Source organism: Pelophylax lessonae, assembly GCF_965119305.1.
Source record: "Pelophylax lessonae genome assembly, chromosome: 2".
Taxonomy (NCBI): Eukaryota; Metazoa; Chordata; class Amphibia; order Anura; family Ranidae; genus Pelophylax; species Pelophylax lessonae.
In genome coordinates, this window is record NC_138769.1 from 746,845,151 (window position 1) to 746,867,771 (window position 22,621).

The 22,621-nt window shown below is 42.1% G+C and overlaps 2 protein-coding genes across 2 annotated transcripts in view; both read left to right on the forward strand.

Annotated features, from left to right (window-relative positions):
• Window positions 1–22,621, forward strand: part of LOC309548372 (uncharacterized protein) — a gene marked incomplete at both ends in the record, with an annotated part of 1,605,927 nt that overhangs the window by 1,408,685 nt on the left and 174,621 nt on the right.
• LOC309545771 (uncharacterized protein) lies at window positions 8,034–9,641 on the forward strand (the record flags this gene model as incomplete). Its single annotated transcript, XM_082245124.1, has 1 exon — window positions 8,034–9,641. One exon carries the CDS (start codon window positions 8,034–8,036, stop codon window positions 9,432–9,434), a length of 1,401 nt encoding a protein of 466 aa, XP_082101250.1. The 3' UTR covers window positions 9,435–9,641.

Genomic DNA, 22,621 nt, shown 5'->3' on the forward strand with positions numbered 1-22,621 from the left:
CAGACGGCCAATCACAGCTACTAAGACATTTGCAGGCATGGCTGGGATGGCTTAAGGCACACCAGTTAAACGATTGTTGATTGGCTGTTGAAAGCCCGCCATGAAAAGAGCGCCAAAGCATGCAAAACCCGGAAATAAAACGACCGAACACGGATTTTTACCCGAACATACAGTAAAGTGTCCGTGTCCGTGTTCGGGTACAAAAAATCCAATTATTCGGTACGAACACGAATAATACAGTCCGTGTTCGCTCAACACTATTTATAACAAAAAATCGCACAGGTGATCAAATACCACCAAAAGAAAGCTCTGTTTGTGGGAAAAAAAGGACGTCAAATTAGTTTAGGTACAGCGTCACATGACCGCGCAATTGTCCGTTAAAGTCATGCAGTGCCGAATCGCAAAATACCCCCTGGTCAGGAAGGGGGTAAAATCTTCTGGGGCTTAAGTGGTTAAAGTAGCGCAGTGCCACATAGCCAAAATGGCTTGGTCATGAAGGGGATGAAACTTTAAAAAAATATATTTTTCTGTTTTGTACATCACGGGACACAGAGCCATATTCATTACCATATGGGTTATACGCCACCTTCAGGTGAATGGACACTGGCAACCAATCAGACAGGAAGTCCCCCTATATAACCCCTCCTACACAGGAAGTACCTCCATTTTTTCGCCAATGTCTAAAAGGTGATGGTCATGGTGGGGAGACTCTCCACACTTTTTTATGTTTTCTCAAAGAAGAAGAAAGAAGATTATGCTACATACCCCGATCAAAGATCTCTGAATCTAAGGGGTTAGCAATCAGATCCATCCAAAAAAGTCAAAGACAAAAAGGATGGTACCCTAGCCTCGGGAAAGCAGATACTAGGTTTTGCCTGTAACGTTGTCCTTCTTAGGCACTGGACCCTGGGATCCGGACCCTTGATAAAATCAATCCCAAAGGCGCTCCGGCAGAGTGCTCTAAAGGTCCAAGGGAGTGGCCTCTCAAAAACAAGGGGACCCAGTACTTAAAGATTGGCAAGTTATAAAGCTCACCGTGATGGGTGAAGATTGGATTCTTGTTACAAGATAGAATCCTGGGGCAAGACTGATAAGTCCACTTTAAAAAATATTTGTAAAAATATTTTTATGCACTGTACCCTTAAAAGATAACTGATACCGGGTGCCATGTATACCGGGTGCCATGTATATCGGGTGCCATGTATACCGGGTGCCATGTGGTCTCTGCAAGAGACAATGGGTGTATCAGCTAATGTTAAAGCACACCTTGTTTGTTTAACCACTTGCCGACCGCCGCAAGTACATATACTGCGGCGGTCAGCCCCTCCTGGGCAAAGTGACGTACCGGTACGTCACTCGCCCGCGAGCCAATAGGGGGCGAGCGGGCGTCGCCGGAGGCGCGCTCCCGCCCGGTCATTAACATCCCCACGTGAGTGACCGGTGGCTCCGATGTTCGCTGGTCACTCGCGATCTCCCGCTGGAAAGGGAGAAAGGCAGGCAGCTGATGTAAACAAAGCCGCCTGTCATTCTCCCTGGTGTAACTGCAGAGACTATACGATCATGCTATGTAGGATCGTATGTCTCTGTGGTAACATGACAAGCCACGCCCCTTTACAGTTAGAAGCACGCCCCTAGGGACACACTTAACCCCTTGATCACCAATAAAAGTTAACCCCTTCCCTGCCAGTGTAATTTTTACAGTAACAGTGCATATTTATAGCACTGATTACTGTACTAATGTCACTGGTACCCCCAAAAGTGTCAAAAATGTCAGGCAAGGGTCTGATCTGTCCGCCGCAAAGTCGCAGTCCCGCAAAAAAAATCGCCGCCATTAATAGTTAAAAAAAAAAAAACAATAAAAATGACAAAAATCTTTCCCGTAGTAGGAAACGCAATAACTTTTGCGCAAACCAATCAAAATACGCTTATTGTGATTTTTTTCACCAAAAATATGTAGCAGAAAACAAATTGGCCTAAAATGTTAAAAATTTAGATTTTTACTTTTTTTTGGGGGGGGAATTTCATATAAAAAAATTTGAAAAATACAGTATTGTTATTTTTTCAAAATTGAAGCTCTATTTTTGTTTACAGCGCAAAAAGTAAAAATTGCACAGGTGATCAAATACCACCAAAAGAAAGCTCTGTTTGTGGGAAAAAAAGGACGTCAATTTCATTTGGGTACAGTGTCGCACAACCGCGCAATTGTCTGTTAAAATCACGCAGTGCCGAATCACAAAATAGGCCCTGGTCTTTGAGCAGCCAAATCCTCCGGGGCTTAAGTGGTTAAACATACAGTATTTTGCTTTTTATGTGCAAAGCAGAGGGTGTATCAGCAGTGTCTTACTACACCTTGTTTGTTTAAACATATGTTTGCTCTCCATGTGCAAAACAGTAGGTGCATCAGCTATGTTAAAGCATACCTTGTTTGTTTAAACACTCTGTTTTCACCCTGTGCTGATCACCTGAAAGGTATCAGCTGTGACAAAGCACCTGTCTGCCTAAGCTGCTCTCATCCCTTGTCGTTGGCATGTTGTTTCGCCTTGGCACGAAAGTGCCTGCGCAATCGTCTCCTCGGAAAGCTCTGGTCAAGCAATGCCTTCAGTAGCGTGTTTGTTGTGAGAGATTGTTCGTGTGTGCGTGCAAATCTTCGCCATTGATACACAAGCGTACACTTGGAGCAAGAGGGGCGTGTCTGGACGCGATTGGCATGCACGTGGATGCCATGTAGCACAGCGCACATGCGCAGTACAACTACAAGCAGCGCGATTCTTAAACAGGAGTTTCAGCACGCAAGCCTCTGTCAGAGGCTTGAGGGATCGCAGAGCAGCAGCAGCTGGGTTGCGTGAGTCACTGTGGTGTATGTTTATTGGCACAAGACCGGTTCTGTATCTTTGGGATAATCAGTGCTGTGTGTGATAAGCTGTATAGCTTTTCACAAGCCTTGAGTACACTGAAGTTAGTACCTCAAGTTTGTCTTGCCTAAGAGCAATGTCTGCCTGAAAAAGGGCTGGGGGCACAGCTGGAAGGGGCACTGTGATCCCACTGTCAGGCCTTGAAGGTCCTAGCCTCTGTGTCTACTCCCCCTGAAGAGCCAGAGGTGATTAGCCAATCTGAGCCATTACGGTTGTCAGGCATAGTAGCTACTCCTAGTGTTTCTGTCACAACCTACATCACTAAGGACGATTTGGCATCGGCTTTAGCTAGTCTTGAGGGTAAGATTGCTGCCATGATTGCAGCATCGTCAGGAGGGAGGAAAAGTGGTAGATCCCCCTCACCTGAGACCCCACGTGAATCAGTTCAGGATTGGGCAGAGGATGTTGAAGAAGCTGCTGTGGAGGACCCTATAGACGGTCAAGCTGAATCCACTTATGGGGAGTCAAGATCTGAGGAGTCATACTCAACCTCTCAATCCCAGAGATTTTTAATTCAGTCTCTCACTGAAATGGTCCGGTAAAAATTATCTCCCTTAGAGATGTCTGAAGTCTCTTTCTCCTCTCTAGGCTCATTGCGCCCTCCTCATAGTCCTCAGGCTTTTCCCTTACATCCATTCTTGGAGCAGGTAATGTATGCTGATTGGGATCATTCTGATAGGATTTTTGTTCCTCCTAAAAGGTTTTCACTATTGTATCCTATGGTGGAAAAATTCACTAAAAAATTGGAGTATACCTACTGTGGATGCTGCCATTCCTTCTGTTAACAAAAGTTTAACTTGTCCTGTGGATAATGCCCAGGTTTTTAAAGATCCACCTAATAAGAAGTTGGAATCTTTACTAAAAGCCTCCTTTGCTGTTGCAGAGTCTGCGATACAACCAGCAGTGGCAGCTGTAAGAGTTTGTCAGTCTTTAAAAGACCGTATTAAGCGAGTGTCCAGGATGGTTCCTTCTCAAGGAGAGTCTGTGGAAGATTTGACAGATCTACCTCGCACTTTATGTTTTGCAATGGATGCTCTTAAAGACTCCATACAACAAATGTCATGGTTTGCTCTTCAGAGAGTGCATATGCGCAGAATCCTTTTGCTAAAAAGCTGGTCTGTGGAATTGCTGTGTAAAAAGTTGCTGACTGGCTTTCCCTTTCATAGAGAACGCCTATTTGGTGATGATCTTGACAATATATCCAAAAAGATTTTGAGTTGGAAGAGTGTGTTGCTACCAGTTAAGAGGAAAAGCAAACATCCTTCTTTTAAGGTTCCCAGCACTCACATTCCTAGTACTTCTAATCCCAGGCAGTTGCGACGGCCCCAGCTGTCTGGTAGAACCAATCCTTCAGGGCAAGGGCAAAAGAAATCCTGGGCCCAGAGATCTACCAAGTCTACCTCCAAGCCTACCTTGTGAAGAGGTGCCCCCACTCAGCCAGGTGAGGAGGGGGGAGGCTGCTACAGTTCTCAAAGGTCTAGGTAGAAATAATTCAGGACAACCGGGTTATTTCCACCAGGGATACAAACTGTAATTTTGGGTGTTCCCGCATCCTCGGTTTGTAAAGTAAAACATACCTGCAGATACTCTAAAAAGAAGATCTCTCTTTCTGCCTCTGGACAAGTTAAGGTCCCTAAGAGTGATTACAGAGGTTCCGGAGGACAAAAGATTCAGGGTTTTTTACTTAAACCTTTTCCTAATCCCCAAGCCGAACGGAGATGTGAGACCCATTCTGGATCTGAAAGCTCTGAACCAGTTTCTGAACATTCATACTTTCTGTATGGAGTCAATTCATTCAGCCATGCCTCCCTACAGGGAGAAGAATTTATAGCATCTATAGACTTCAAGGATGCATATCTTCACGTGTCTATTTTTCAGGCCCATCAAAGGTTTTTACGATTTGCAGTAGAAAACCGTTATTTTCAGTTTGTGGATCTGCCATTCAGGTTGGCCATGGCTCCAAGAGTGTTTACAAAGATCCTAGCTCCAGTATTGGCCACTCTAAGGTCTTAAGGGATATCGGTGATAGGATATCTAGATGATCTATTACTAATAGATCAATCGGCATCGGCTCTAAGCCGAAATGTTTTCCAAACAGTACAGTTCTTAGAACATCTGGGTTGGATCTTGAACTTGGTAAAGTCAGCATTACAGCTAGTCCAGCGTCTGGAATATCTGGGTTTCCTTGTGGACACAATACAGGCAAAGATTTTCTTGCCATCAAGAAAGGTCACAGAGCTGAAGGATCTGTTTTCGATCTGTAAGAAAGCAAACTTCATACATGAAGTTATTAGGGAAGATGGTGTCAATATTCTGAACAATTCCCTATGCTCAGTTCCATACAGCCAGACCCTTACAGAACAACATTCTGCCAGCATGGACCAGTTCCTAGACTGGTGCATGTCTCTGGTTCCAAGAGCACGTCAGAGTCTAAGTTGGTGGTTGTTAACCAGAAATTTGGAAAAAGGGAAATCCTTTGTTCCAGTAGTCTGGAAAGTAGTGACTACAGATGCCAGTCTACCCGGTTGGAGAGCAGTTCTGGAGGAAGCCACTGTCCAAGAAAAGTGGTTTTGGGTAGAGAAAAGTCTCCCCATCAATATCATGGAAATCCAAACAGTCTGTCGGGCTTTAAAGTACTGAACACCCAGACTTTGGGGTCACCCTGTCAGGGTACAATCCGACAATGCCACAGCTGTGGCTTATGTCAACCATCAGGGAGGCACCAAAAGTCAGACAGCCCAGAAAGAGGTGGATATCATCCTATCCTGGGCAGAGAAGTTTCCTCTATGCCTGTCAGTGGTTTTCATTCCAGGAATAGAAAACTGGCAGGCAGACATTCAGAGTTGTCAACAGATGTTTCCGAGGGAATGGTCCTTACACCACGAGATCTTTACATCAATCTGCCAATGCTGGGGGGTCCCAGATGTAGATGTTCACATCCAGGTTCAACAGCAAGTTGAAGAGATTTGTGTCCAGGACCAGGGATCCACTCACAGTCGGAGTGAATGCTTTGGTGACTCTTTGGGAGGAGTTTTCCCTGATCTATGCCTTTCCTCTGGTTCAGCTGCTACCGTGCCTGTTAAATCTGTTACACAGAATCCAGATAGAGGGGAAACCAGTAATCCTGGTAGCTCCTGCATGGCCGAGGAGGGTTTGGTATGCACAAATTCAAAAATTGGCAGTGGCAAGGCCTTAGGTTCTTCCACTGCATCCGGACCCACTGCGTCCGCACCTACTCTCTCAATGTCCGATATTCCAACCTGCTTTGCAGTCTCTAAATTTGACGGCTTAGCTATTGAAGCATTAATTTTGAAGAAGCAGGGTATATATGGCCCTGCATTTTCAACCCTGATAAATGCTAGAAAACCAGTCTCTGGAAGCATTTATTACAGAGTCTGGAAATCTTACATTACCTAGTGTGAAGCCAGGAAATGGCATCCCCGCAAGTACTGTATATTATCAGGACAATTCTTGCCTTCTTGCAAGTAGGGGTAGATATGAAATTAGCCTTACCGATCGCTTTGCATTCCTTGGTTCAAACCTTCATCCAAGGGATGTTGCGTATGCTTCCACCAGTGAAGCCACCAATGTGTCCATGGGATCTAAATTTGGTGCTGGAAATTTAACAGAAAGAGCCTTTTGAGCCCATCGGGCATGGTCCCCTGGTTTTTCTGACCAGAAAACTGGTCTTTTTGATTGCAATAACTTCAGCCAGAAGGGTGTTGGAACTAGCAGCTCTTTCTTGTAAAGAGCCATTCTTTATTTTACATCACGATAGGGTGATGTTACTTCCACACCCAGGTTTTTTTGCCCAAGGTGGTGTCCGCTTTTTATTTGAATCAGGACATTGTACTGCTTTCCTTTTTTTTAGATCCTCAAACAGAGGGGGAAAAGTTATTTCATTCTCTTGATGTAGTACAGGCACTTAAGATTTATTTGGAAAGGCCAGCTCAAATTCGTAAGACCGATCTTTTGTTTGTGCTACCAGAAGGGCCCAGGAAAGGGCAGGCAGCATCTAAGTCTACAATTTCTCATTGGATTCACCAGGTTATTATCCAGGCATATGGTTTGAAAGGGAAGGCTCCACCTTTTTGCTGTGAAGGCACACTCTACCAGAAGAGTAGATGCCTCTTGGGCAGTTCACCATCAAGCTTCTATGGTTAAGATTTGCAAAGCCACGACTTGGTTGTCAGTGCATACGTTCACTCACTTCTATCGAGTGGATGTTAGGACTCAGGAGGAGTCTGCATTTGGCTGCAGTGTTTTGCAGGCAGCTCTGTAGATATTTTGTGGTCTGATGGCGGTATTTATCGTGTCCCCCCTCCCCTCAGATGCATTGCTATGGGACTTCCTATATGGTAATGAATATGCCTCTGTGTCTCATGTTGTATGAAAAAGAAATAAGGATTTTTGCTACAGCTTACCTGTAAAATCAATTTCTTGGAGTACATCAGGGGGCACAGAGGTCCCTCCCCTCTTGTATGGGGCCTTTTGCTACAAAACTGAGGTACTTCCTGTGTAGGAGGGGTTATATAGGGGACTTCCTGTCTTATTGGTTGCCAGTGTCCATTCACCTGAAGGTGGTGTATAACCCATATGGCAATGAATATGGTTTTGTGTCCCATGATGTACTCCAAGAAATGGATTTTACAGGTAAGCTATAATAAAAATCCATATATAATGCTGTACATATTCTTTCTATATATACAAAATATTTAATAATAGACATTAAAAATAGAAAGCAACTTTGTTCAGCCCTTTATAAAGAATTCCGATTTTTTTTTTTTTTTCTGTACAGGTGGACTGAGGAACCAAGTTTTCGGTCATGTTGGTCTTCATCAATACAACTCATTGGAAATGAGCCAAATGGGTCCTAATTGACTGAAAGTCTTTAATGCAGTTCACTGGAAGATTCACAAAGGACACAAGACAAATCCATGTTCTAAAAGTCATAAATGTTTTGGATTCTCTTCAACATTGATCCAACCTCTGAGGACAAAAGGAGAGAAGTCATTTCAGGACTGGAAGTAACAATAGCTTTATAGTAAAGTCCAACCCATGTATGCAAAAGAGGAGTCATATTAAGCTATTTCTTGTTTGGAATGTGATAAAGGTTTAACAATGGAGGCAAAATATATCACACACCGGAAGGTTCACACTGGAAAGAAGTCATATCAATGCTCTGAATGTGGCAAAGCTTTTGCAAGGAAGTCAAATCTTATCATACACCAGAGGAGTCACACTGGAGAGAAGCCATATCAATGTTCTGAATGTGTCAAAGCATTTACAAGCAAGGGACATCTTGTCAAACACCAGAGGGTTCACACTGGACAGAAGCCGTATCAATGTTCTGAATGTGACAAAGCTTTTAGTGAAGCAAGTAACCTTATATATCACCAAATGATGCATACTGAAAAGAAGCCATATCAGTGTGCTGAATGTGATAAATCTTTTACAAAGAAGGGAAAGCTTATTACACACCAAATGGTTCACACTGGAGAGAAGCCATATCAGTGTTCTGAATGTGACAAAGCTTTTTTAACTAAGAAAGAGCTTATAATACACCAAAGGGTTCATACTGGAGAGAAGCCATATCAGTGTTCTGAATGTGGCAAAGCTTTTACAACAAAAGGTAGTCTTAACTTACACCAGCGTTTTCATACTGGAGAGAAGCCATATCAGTGTTCTGAATGTTGCAAAGCTTTTACAACAAAAGGTAAACTTATCAGACACCAGAGAATTCACTCTGGAGAGAAGTCATATCAGTGTTCTGAATGTGACAAAACTTTTAGAGAGAAGTATCATCTTATCAGACACCAGGGGATTCACACTGGAGAGAAGCCATATAATTGTTCTGAATGTGACAATGCTTTTACAAGGAGGGATAACCTTATCATGCACCAGAAGGTTCACACTGGAGAAAAGCCATATCCGTGTTCTGAATGTGGAAAATCTTTTACAACAAAGCAAGACCTTATCATACACCAGATGGTTCACACTGGAGAAAAACCTTATCAGTGTTCTGAATGTGGGAAATCTTTTACAACAAAGCAAGAGCTTATCAAACACCAGATGGTTCACACTGGAAAAAAACCTTATCAGTGTTCTGAATGTGGAAAATCTTTTAAAACAAAGCAAGAGCTTATCATACACCAGATGGTTCACACTGGAGAAAAACCTTATCAGTGTTCTGAATGTGGAAAATATTTTAAAACAAAGCAAGACCTTTTCATACACCAGAGGGTTCACACTGGAGAAAAACCTTATCAGTGTTCTGAATGTGGAAAATCTTTTACAACAAAGCAAGACCTTATCATACACCAGATGGTTCACACTGGAGAAAAACCTTATCAGTGTTCTGAATGTGGAAAATCTTTTAAAACAAAGCAAGAGCTTATCATACACCAGAGGGTTCACACTGGAGAGAAGCCATATCAGTGTTCTGAATGTGGCAAAACTTTTACACAGAAGTCAAATCTTACCAGTCACCAGAGGGTTCACACTGGAGAGAAGTCGTTTTAATGGTCTGAATGTGAAAATGCTTTTACAGTTAATGTTGGGCTAATCTATCACCAGAGGATTCACAAGTTTCAGCTGCAGAGAAGTAGCTCTGGAAGAAGGAGGGATTTTAAAGAATTTGTGGGTGTCCCATTAGTTTCACATTCGCCAATGTCATCCCACAAGCTAGGGAAGAAGTGAAAAGATAAAATGCTACTTAAAAAAAAAAAAAAAAAAACGAACTAAAATCTGTGAGCAGACTGGAATGTGATGATTGGGTGCTTTGAGTTTATTTCTTATCTCCATCAGATACATACCTAGGCGGCTTGTGAATATTTTACCTTTTGACTATTTTTTGATAGGCACCAATGACTGAATGTTTTCCTCATGATTTTCATCTTTATCTTTTTTTAATGGAGCTTTGACTGAACAAGTAATGTATTTTTTATCATTCACTAACTGAGATGTGTTCCCAAGTGTTTTTGTCATTGCCAGATCCTGAGCTAATACATGACCAACACTGCCTCAGTACCAGAGACTAGTGGTCAAGTGACATCTTGCCCAGTCTCTGAGGCCACATTGGGAGAGTCCATTCCAGACTCTTCTGACTGTTGATACATCATCAGCCAGGCTTGAGGGCTCCAGATAAGACCAACTTTTCCACACCTCCCATTACAAGTTCTACCTCCTCTCCCATGATCAATGCCTTCTTTACATTTCCCATCTCCTCTCATAGATGACAGCTTTGCAGGACAGAATGTAGCTGGGACACCAGCCAAGGTGAAGTCTCTGTTCAGTGAAAAAGCAAATTCCTACGCTTGTGTAGGCATTCCAACACTGAGTTGCTGCTGTTTTATGGTATGCATTCAACAGTTTCACTCAAGTTCAGCTGGCTACTTGTGTTGCATTTAGTTCTGCTGAAAGTCTCAGGGATTCCATCAGGAGAAGATTGGATGTCCTTGTTATCTTTTTTTCTCTGTCCAACTATTACTCATCTCCATAGACCTGAGCTTAGCAAGTCCTAAGTATGTGGTCATATTCCGACAAATGCTTCCCGAGTCACATAAATTCCACCTATTGGGGCTCACTTTAATGATTCTGAATGGACGAGTTTCTTTTTGGGGTAAAATTTGCAAAGAACACTTCTCATCTCTGGAAACATTAGGACATTGGCACTACTATGGGAAAAATCAATAATTATATAAATGGTGTAATCTGTCCTTAGCATAGAAGTTTTTGTTTTTCTGCATCGTCCCTTGTAACAATTGTATTATCTATTGATCCTCCCAGTAGATCTGTTTTTAACCAACTTCCTTTAGAAGGCCAATCTATTTGGCAAAAATGGTAGTTGGAGGGGTTGGGAAACACCATATAACACTTCCGGGAGTGCTTACAACCATCAGTTTTCATTCATATGGTGGTTTAAAACTTTAAAAATACCTGTTGCTGTAACTGCTTTAGAAGCGTTAGCTGAAGTTGGACTTTACTTGTTTTGTGTCTTACTTATAATCTATCTAATATGACACAATATTGCTGCGCTAAAAACAAATAATATTGCTATATCATCAAAAGGGCGAAAAGCAGCCAACACAAATCCTGGAATAACAGATCCAAGGCAATAAAAATCTAAATGTGGCGCTAATCTAAAAAAAACTGTTTGCACAGAATGTTCATATAAATCCAGGAGAGAGACAACAGTTCCCAGGTGATCCGTATGCATATGTGTGAAGATCTTTAGACAAATAGCAGTGAAGATCCTCAGTGAGAGAAAGCCACCACCAAAAACCCGTACACACTGATTCTTACCAGATGTATATGACCCTCATCACAATGGTCATATAGCGTATGTATCACAGGCAAATAGGATCCTCCACTCCCTAGTCTCAGCACATAGCAAACGATCGTCACCTCATCATCATAGGGCCAAGATCACCGTAGATAGTAGGCGTTGTGTGTCACTCTCCTCTGATGGTTCGATGCTGCTGCATCCCACCGACAAAGGGGTCGACGTCGGGTGGAGCCTACGGCGACGCACGCCCCACGCGGAAGAGACACGGCGGCCATCTTGTTGGTGGGATGCAGCAGCATCGAACCATCGGAGATGAGTGACACACAACGCCTACTATCTGCGGTGATCTTGGCCGTATGACGATGAGGTGAAGATCGGTTGCTATGTGCTGAGACTAAGGAGTGGAGGATCCTATTTGCCTGTGATACATACGCTATATGACCATTGTGATGAGGGTCATATACATCTGGTAAGAATCAGCGTGTACGGGTGTTTGGTGGTGGCTTTCTCCCACTGAGGATCTTCACTGCTATTCGTCTAAAGATCTTCACACATATGCATACAGATCACCTGGGAACTGTTGTCTCTCTCCTGGATTTATATGAACATTCTGTGCAAACAGTTTTTTTAGATTAGCGCCACATTTAGATTTTTATAATCTATCTAAGACTTCCCTGTACAGGGTGACAACGCTGCTGTGTAATGTTACTGCAGAATGATGGGGGTTGTCACCCTGTTACAGAAGGTGGGAAAATAACAGATCTACAGACAGGATAACAGGTGATAAAACAATGTTGCAGAGGGAACTCTGGGAATGATAATGACAGATTGTATTACACATTCAGTTAGAAGACTTCATGCTGTTGGTCTTATGTTTGAATTGTGTTCTGATCAGTGGCGGCTGGTGCATTGGTGGTGCAGGGGCGCCACCCCCCCTATCCATGTGTCCGGCCCCCTAATCTACATGCAGAGCACCGAACGCATGGAGTTCAATGTTTTTTTTTTCTGAAGCACGTTATTAGAGCCAGAGGCTCTAATAGGCTTCAGAAAAGGGTGGGCTTGGGGCGCAGAGCACTGCGCCCCGAGCCCACCCATTTGCGTGACAATAGCGAATTAATATATTCACTATTGTCACACGGATCCTCCTCCTGGCCAATAAGGAAGCGGGTCCGAAACCCATTTCCCGATTGGCTGAAAGGCGAACCCCTGCCATTGGCCATGTAGGAGGAGGAGGAATGAGGACTTGAGGAGACACGGGCAGACCTGGGGGACTGAGGAGAAGGCGCCGCTGCATGACTCTGATCTTACGAACTGCATGACTCTGATCTTATGAAGGGCTCTGTGTATGGTCTCTTGCAGGTGGCAATGCTAGGGTGTGTGGGCTGGTGTGGTCTGGGGGGGCTATGGTGTGGTCCGGTCTGGTCCATCTGCCGTCCCCCCCCCAGCCCATGGAGCACCACCCGCCACTGGTTCTGATATTTGATATTTACCGTCCTGCTGTAAAAGGTGTATATGATTGGCCACATGTTTCCTGTAGTAGCCGGGACTACAAACTTATATTAGGGTGGATACCTACCCAAGGGGTTCATCTTTTTGGATTTGGGAGAAAAATGTCACATGGGTTCATAAATTCCATTAATAACCAGAAGTGACTCCATCACCTAAGGTGGTGTCACAGAACTGCATGGCTGCTGACTATCTCTCGGAAGCTGAAGGTGGAGTCTACAATCTGGTGTCATATAGAGAGTGTTGTACATTTATTTTATATCATGAGGATCTCAGAAGGAGACATCTACACAAGGTAAAGGAGTTCCAACAGGCACCTGGGTGGGAGGAAGTGGGATCCATTGTCTTGGATGGGTTTAGTTGGAACTTGGTTGAGTAATTTGGTGGGTTTCCTTCCTAAGCCATTAGTTGCCACTATAGTTTTGATAATAATTTTATACATTGCTGTTGTTGTTTCTTTTGCTGCTAGAGTTGATTTTGCTTTTTTATGCACATGGTTAAAATCACATTTTTAGGCTTGAAGAAAAATATTTTAAAACCCCAAACTTCTTTTTTATTTTCCGAAAGCAGAGACCCCTGAGAATAAAATGTGGGTAGTTGCTATTTTTTATGTTACAGGATATTAGCACAGCTGTTTATCAAATGCATATTTTCTGTAAAAAAACACTAAAGATAATTTCAGTGGACACAAACACAATATATTACCTAATTTCTTTGGTAAAATATAAAATGAGGTTTGTGTCTTGTATATAGATACCAAACATGTCAACCTGAAAAATTTGCATGGACTTGTGAAATCGTAACAAACTTCAGTACCTACAAACTTCCCATAGGTGACACTTTTTCATAACCTTTACAGGTCATCAGTATAAATAGTTATCCATGAATGATGTCCCTAGAGTTATTCCTCTCACTCTGGTGTGAGCAGCGATATGTAAGATGTGTCCTGTGATTGTTGTTTTCCTACATAACCGCACCCAACACTGACATTTCCATATGTATATGGGAACTGGGGGTATAAAATTTGTTTTGTGGTTTGTTGGTTTTTTATTTGCAGTGTTTTACTTTAATTTTTTAAACTTTAGTTTAGTTGTTCTCCTTCAGGTCCTCTAACCTTGTAGATGGTGACATGGACTTGTTGTGTGGGAATGATCAGGAGGGGCTCGGGGTTATCTTCTACCCAATGAGCTTGTTATGGATAAAAGATGAAAGTGTCTTCTGGGAATTTACAGGGATTTGGATGTTTAGAGGGTTACATAAGTGGGCGGGGCTGGTATTATTGAGGGGTGTGTCATATGTTAATCAGTTTCCTAGCATAGATGATATAAATGGTATAAATATATCCTTGAAATGTAAACAATCTATCTCTTTTCTTCTGTTGGTAAAGTGTCACATATATATGATTAATAAAGTTGGATGATATTTTCACCGCACAATACTGTGGTCTGGGTTCTTCTACAACACATCCACCCAAAAATGTAATCTTCCAGTTATAGGAGTCTGGTGGAATGGGTGACAAGCTGATTGTATCTCTTAGGTCCCTTGTACATGGGGGGTCCAGCCCCTATGTGTGCAATGCTGGCGGTATAATACACCTGGTAGGCACAGGTACAGCGTCCACCCCCGCTGCCTGCAGCCTGTCAAAGTCTACAATTTGTCATTGGGCTGATCAATAAATAACAAAAAATAAAACAAAATAGATTTCCCCATCCACACAAGTAAGGTGATTGGAGGAATCCTCCCTGCTGTGCCATTGTATTATGATAGCGGGACTCCTCCACTATCAGATAATACTGATCAGCGACTGCAGCCAATTCACAGCAGCTGCTTGATTGACAAAGGTTTTCCATCATTAGATGGACTTCTGTTAATCAGGAATGTCCATAGATGAACCGGAGGAGTTATCATCCATCTATGGGCAGCCTAAATGTATTGTCTATCTAGATGACATCATTGTTCTTGTCTCCGCCCTGGAGGAACATGATCAGAGACTATTTATACACTTAAACTTCCGGAATGTTTTACCCCCTTTATGACCGGGGCATTTCCTTTTTGATTCAGCACTGCGCTACTTTAAATGGTAATTGTTCGGTCATTCAACGCTGTACCCAAATGACATTTATATCATCTTATCCACACAAGTAGAACTTTTTTTTTTGTGGTATTTGATCTCCAATGGGTTTTTTTATTTTTTATTATATAAATGAAAATAAAACAATATGTTCTACCTTCTATTATAAAACATATCGAATAAAATCTAATTTCTTCATAATTGTAGGCCAAAATATATTCTGCTACATGTCTTTGGCAAAAAAATCCCAATAAGTGTATAATAATTAGTTTGTGTGAAAGGTATGGAATGTAGAAACTATGGGGTATTTGCTGAGAGGCATGTTGAGTGCATGGGAGATTTTATTTTTTTGCCAAAAGTTTTGGAAGTTTTTTCCCCACAAAGTTGTCACTTTAACCACTTTAACACTGCTCACATTGCTGCTACTGCAGCAACGTGGCCACCCTGGGTCTGGCGACGTAGACCTACATCGCCATATACCTCCCTCTCTCGGCAGTGTGTTTAGACACAGCAGGAGTCGGGCCAGGGAAGGAGAGGCGGTGATCACCGCCACTCTTCCCCGATCATCGGGGAAAGACTGAGGAAATCCGCCCGCTTGAGTAAACACAGCAGGCGGATCTTCTCTGTGACAGGCAGGGACAGATCACAGGATTCAGCATAGCTGAACCTGCGATCTGTGTCTGTGTCACACAACACCCTCCCCCCATACACATCAGTAAGCATGAGGCACACATTTAACCTCTTGATCACCAACAGTGTTAACCCCTTCCCTGCCAGTGTCATTAGTACAGTGACAGTGCATATGTATAGCACTGATTACTGTAGTAATGACACTGGTCCCCCAAAAGTGTCAAAAATGTCAGTCAGGGGTCCGATCTGTCCGCCGCAATGTCGCAGTCCTGAAAAAAATCGCAGATCGCCGCCATTACTAGTAAAAAAAAAAAATAAACAATAAAAATGACATAAATCTTTCCCGTAGTTAGTAAACGCGATAACTTTTGCGCAAACCAATCAAAATACGCTTATTGTGATTTTCTTTTACCAAAAATATGTAGCAGAAAACAAATTGGCCTAATTCCTAAAAAATGTTGATTTGTAATTTTTTGGGGGGGAATGTTATATATCAGAATGTGAAAAATATTGTTTTTTTTTTCAAAATTGTCACTCTTTCTTTCAAAAATTAAATAAAATGAATTTGGGTACATCGTCGCACGACTGCGCAATTCTGTTAGTGCTGAATCGCAAAATATGGCCTGGTCAGGAATGGGGTAAAATCTTCCGGTCTTAAAGTGGTTAAAAATACGCTCATTGAGAATTTTTTTGTCAACGACATGTAGCTAAATACATTCTGGCCAAAATATATGACAAAAATTGAATATATTGGATATTTTTTAACTGTCAAAGTAGAAAATGTAGATTTTTCGAAAAATTTTCGCACTTTTTTTTTATTAATATCACAAAAATTGAAAAGCGCAGAGGTACCGCCAAAAGAAAGCTCTGTTTGTGGGAAAAAAAGGACGTACATTTAGTTTGGGTACAGCATTGCATGACCGCGCAATTGTCAGTTAAAGTCGCACAGTGCCAAGTTGAAAAAAGTGGCCTGGTCATTAAGCAGGAAAATCCTCCAGTCTTAAAGTGGTTAATGAGATATTTCTCACACAAGCCATGGATATATGTGGCATTACACCCCAAAACACATTCTCCTGAGTATGGGGATCCCACATGTGAGAGACTTTTTGGCAGCCTGGCCACATACAGGTCCCCAAAATCCAATGACCACCTTCAGGCTTTCAAGGTGCATACAGTATATCACTTACTCACTACCTATCATAGTTTTGGAGGTCCTGGAATGCCAGGATAGTACTAACCCCCTCCAAATCACCCCCTTTTTGGAAAGTAGACACCCCAAAGTATTGGATAAGAGGCATGGTGATTATTTTTGCAGATCTCACTTTTTCACAAGGTTTTGAAGAAAGAAAATAAAAAAATTCCATACGGCGGCCTGCCTGTGTGATATAGCGGCAGCTGCTGCTCTCCCTGTCAGGCTTCACCAGTCCAGCACTGTGCAGAGGGATCATCCCATCCAAAGAGGGATCTCCATCCAGGTGGATGATAAACACTGACATGTGGTTTGGATGAGTCTTTAAGTATCTGATTTTGTGAGTACATAAACGCATGTACATGGGAGTAAACACAACGCAATGTGACTCTGGGGACAAAACACAAGTTTGTCTCCTTTGATCCCCTGTCCTTCCCAATGCTAAAAAATGCACTGAGAATGCATGTAAACGCACATGTGGAAATTCATGAGAAACGTGCAGTTCCTGGTGTGACCGGACCCTTACAGGGAAAACTTTTATTTGGGGGTGACGTTTGGTGACAATGTGATCAGTTACACCCACTTATGTTTTATTTCACCATTACTTTTCTTTTATATCAGTGTTTTCACTTCAGTACATGAAATAATCTGATATCTGAGGGAAATCTGAGAGCGATATGAAGACTTTGTGGCGTTATATTGTATGTTCATATGTCTGTGTGTACATCAGACCGAAAAGAGGGACATAGAAATATGGAGTCCTACAAGGGAGAGTGATGGGAGATATGATAAAATACAATCTCATTACCTCCTCCGCTGATACTTCCAGCAACGTCTTCTCTATAATTCCTCCCACATGGAGATTCCTGTCTGTACCTCACCTCACTTCCTGTCTGTACCTCACTTCACTTCCTGTCTGTACCTCTTTTCCTGTCTGTACCTCACTTCCTGTCTGTACCTCACTTCACTTCCTGTCTGTACCTCTTTTCCTGTCTGTACCTCACTTCCTGCCTGTATCATATCTCACTTCCTGTCTGTACCTTACCTCTCTTCCTGTCTGTACCCCACTTCACTTCCTGTCTGTACTTTACATCATTTCCTGTCTTCCTTAGACTTCCTGTCTGTAACTTACATAACTTCCTGTCTTCCTTAGAGACTTCCTGTTTCTGTATAAGGTGTCCGTTTAGTAAGCAGTGATATTTCACTGCTGCTGCATTCACATGTCTTCTCGGAGGAATCTGTTCTCCTCCTAGTGGCAGCTTAGAAAGCATTGTAGATCGCTTCTCTCACTTTGAATTGAAGTGATCTCCAAACGCTTTGAGAACTGCAGAACGGCTTCTGTTGCTGTAATCTCGCGATACCTCGGGAGATTTCAGTATCAGAACCAGAAAGTGAAACACGAAGCACTACACATATTAACAAAATAATAAAGTTAAAAATCTCTATAGCCAATAAACAGACACCCCCTAACTGTAAAACATTATTATGATTATTATATAATCATCACACATGTGCATGTTATGTGAATGGTATATCCTGAAATGGTTGTGACTGCATTTATCATGCAGGTATGCACGATTCATAAAACCAATTAAAAAAAAAACATTAAATAATTGAAAATCATTTTTGTATAATAAATAAAATATTGAATTAATAATTAAAGAAAATTGTATAATTAATTAGAAACCCTGTATACCAGAAATAGAACAGTCCATGAGCTGAACCACATTTTAGGTTGAAAATAAATAAAAAATAAAATTAAAAACTTAAAAAAAATAGAAAAATTAAATTAAATAATACCAGTTTAAAGGAAATGGTTTCATTAAAAAAAAAAAAAAACATTGAAATTCATTTATAAAAAAAATGGATTTTACAAATATGTATTTTGTGTAAATCAAACCCCCATAATATTGCAAAAATGGTGCACTCCTGTAAAAGAAGTTAGTGTTAAAATATAAAGCATTTGAGGGTATAGGATTGGAAGCAGGATGGAGGGCCTTAAAAAAAAGAGGGGAGCGAAATTTAGTTACGCACAAAATTGCGTGCTCGTTTCAGGGGTAGTAAGCAATTGGGATCGCTTCTTTGGTCCCAGGTCACGAATTTTGGCCCAGTCCAAAAAAGATTTAATATGGAGCAACATAGTGGAGGCAGTAAATGCCTCAGGGGATACTGTTCGAAATGTGGAAACTTGCAAACGTCGGATAGTCGGCATAAAAGGGCAAATTAAAAAAAAAATGTCCATAATTGCCAAATATCAAAGAGGTACAGGAGGAGGCCCACCTGCGGATGTAACGTTCAATAGTTATGAGGAGGAGCTAAAGGGGTGCCTTGGACCAGATACCATCCTCGGAGTACCCGGACAGCATGACTCTGATAGCCATAGTAAGTAATCTTTTTTAAATATACATTTTTGTTTTTTCGTTATTTATGAAGTTTATAAAAAATATATATATTATTCTGTGCAGTGCTGCAACAACCGACTGATGAGCAGGACCCTGCGAGCAACCACGAGGCGCAACCAGCACAAGAGGAAACGTTGATGCTTTACAGCGATGACGGTAATTATTAATGCCTTAATTTAAATTGTTTAAAGCGGTTGTAGACCCTGTTTTAATATGTTTTCCTACAGGTAAGCCTATAGTAAAGCTTACCTGTAGGTAAAATGAATGTCTCCTAAACGTGCACAATTTGGGAGATACTCAACCTGCATACAGCCACTGATGTCAGCAGCACATGCAACTCTGAAGTGAACTGTGCCTGAACCGAGGGGTCACGCGCACAGGAGTGAAGTCATCATGGCTCTGGCCACTTACAGCGCCGGAGACCATGATTCCTGAAGAAAGGATGGGAAAAGATGTCAACCCTCTCAATGGTGGCCGGTCGCTGCTGAGAGGGCTTTGTTCTAAGGTGAGTATTTTATAATGTGCTAGTATGTGATGCATACTATCACATATGCCTTTATCTTGCATTTTTTTTTAGCAGGTTTACAACCATTTTAAAATACCACCATACGTATATAAATGGAATATTTTTAGTGCCGGTTCACACTATTGCGTTCACAGACATCGCATGTGATTCAGAGCTCGCTGCTCCTAAAACCACATGCGATGTCTGTGCCGTGCGAATTCAGCCATACAGATTGTGTGGTTGAGTTCGCACTGCCATGGCAGTGAACTCGCACAGGACCCTTTTTTGGGTCCGCAGCAGAATCAGATTGCATGGTGGTTCACACCAGTGCGATCCGATTCATGTGCAAACTGTCAGTTCGTACTGCGATATGCGAGCTGAACTGGGGGTGTCGTTAACTTTGAATTGACACCCCCAGCGTATCGCATATGGCACAGTGTTCTGCCTGTGCTGCGAATGCGATGCTGGAACACGCAGTAGATTCGCAATGTTCCCACATCCCAATAGTGTGAACCAGCACTTAAGGTGAGTACACTAGGATCATGGTTGTGGCTATAACCATAATTCTTGTATCAATATTTTCAAAAGGGGATTATTATTTATGTAAAAGTAATCTGACAAGCTATTCAGCTGCTGGATTATTGTTAGGGGCCCTTCACATGGGCTGTTGAATCAGGTCTGCCTGAAGTTTTTCAGGCTGACCTGATCGAACCCCCTCTATTTATCCCTGTAGAGGGGCTAATGTCAGCTGTGAAATGTTGGCTGACATCCACTGTGATCCGATCCTGTCCGCAAAATCCAGATGGATGGTGATCTTATTTTCAATCCGTGTGGAGGATTGGATCGGAGATGAAAACATACAGGTGGTGGGTTTTTCCCCGATTTTCCCATAGAGGAGAGCAGGACTGGGTGCGTCTCCACTCTGCTCAGTATAAGCGGAGATGAACCTGTGCTCAGCGTGGATCAGCGGAACGAGCGGAGTCCGGCAGGTGGAGGCGCCCATTTGAAAGGGGCCCTAATATGGGTGGAAGAAGCCCACACTTTCATTAGGTGATTTGGAGGCCAGAGGAAAGATCAGTACATAAAGAGTACCTGTCAATGGCCATGTTATCTCAAATGGGATTGTTCTTATCCCTTTTGATAGCTTTTAAATATTAAAAAAACAAATGGGACAGTGCCTAAAAATATATACTTTTTAAAAATAGCAATATTTGAAAAATAAAGTGCCCACAACCCCCCCCCCCCCACGTCTCATGTGGAATGGTGAAATGCAAATGGTTCGGCAAACATATATAAATGGCGATCACACTACACATGTGAGGTCTATGTGAGGGCATCTATTGACGTCCTCCCCACAACCACGCACCCAATGCAGCGCTTACCTGGTACACTCTGTGATCGCTGTGTCTTTTGGACACAGCTGATCACAGATTGGGGTAAAGACCCGATCACAGCCCCCCTTTAACACTTGATCATGATCCCCTGTGTCGAATCACAGCTTATCAGGATGTAAACATACTTGCTGGTTATCGCCAGTACCTTTCCTCATGCTGTCACAGCGTGCGGAGGGGAGAGCACTTAACCGGCAAGTGTGAAAGGGAACTGATAATCAAGGCACTGGTCATCAGTGTCCATTATAATCCGTACAGGCCCCAATAGTGTCCATCAGTGCTACCAAACAGTGCCTCCTCATCAGTGGCTCCTAATTGAGCTCTGTGTTAAAAAAAGCAGACAGGACTGCTTGGTAGTGAACCCGCACGGGTGCCGTCATGGAGCACTCAAAGAAGAGTAGGAGCCAGGAGCACCAGTGGAGGACCCCAGAGAAGGAGTATCCGGGCGGCTCTGTGCAATACAATTGAACAGAGCAGGTAAGTAGAACATGTTTATGAATTCATTCATTAATGTCACTTTAAGATACTTGGAGGTATTTATTGATCAAATTGGAAGTATATATTTCTCCTACAATTTACAGTACCAATAAATAAAAATTGTATAAATGAGAAAATAATTATTAGAGCACATCTGTAGATATTCTGCATAATATGTAACCCAAAAAAACTGTATTTAATATTTTTTATTTTTTACAGATAACACTCAAATTTACGTGCAGTATGAAATTTTGGAGGATGCAAATATTGAGAGTGTGCATGGTAAGTGGAAAATACCCTTATGTAGATGGCTGTAATTTTAATTTATTAGTTAACCTTTGATGTGTTATAATATGAAGATCTAGTAGGCGATGTTCTTTTTGGGGTCCCCTCGGGTGGTTATGGTCTAATGGGTTAGTATGCACGGGATATTAGCATGTTATAGCATGCTTTCCTGTCAAACAGAACCCTACAGAGCTGCATTGAAATTAATCCAGCAGTTCCCAGAGGCTTCCATCTTCGCCCAGTCTTACTTCCATATTCTGTCCCTACGGACGATTTCATGGACGGGCCGCAGTGATGTCACTCCTGAGTATGAGGTTGGTAGTCCCATGACAGCGACATAGATTGGGGCTGTAAATGGGCTTTGAGCTGTGCATGCACAGATATATTTACATGACAGATGACCAGCAGGAGGATAGATTTTTTTTAAAGAAGAGACCGCTAGGGTCTCTTTTTTCATAAATAACCTGTCTGTCAGCAGTTTCTTAAAAACAGTTTCTTCAAACCAAAGTTTACTAATAATGTTGTTTTTTCTTAATTAGCTCCTGGGGAACTTCAACATGATGAAGACCCACAACCAGGACCGTCACATACTGGTAAATGTAAAGATGTGTTCATCAGTTGCCCCCTTATTGTGATAAAAAAACTAACAGTGTCATTTTTCAAGCAGTTGGGCACGAAAATGGTAGCGCAAATGAGGATGGAGGAACGGATGCTCTACCACAAACAAGTAAACCTACAAACCACCAAAACTTTTCTTTAGAGATTTTGTAAATATATATTTGATTATAAGAATATTGTTTTCTTTATTTTTATTTATTGTTTTATAGATCAAGAAGAAAGAAGAGTGGCACCACCAATTCCACATGTACCAGCTAATAATCCTTCTTCTTCTGGCCCTATACGGGTTCCCAGAGGAAGGAGAAGAAGGGAATTATTGGCTGAGAGAGTTGAGGCAGCTGGTAGTGC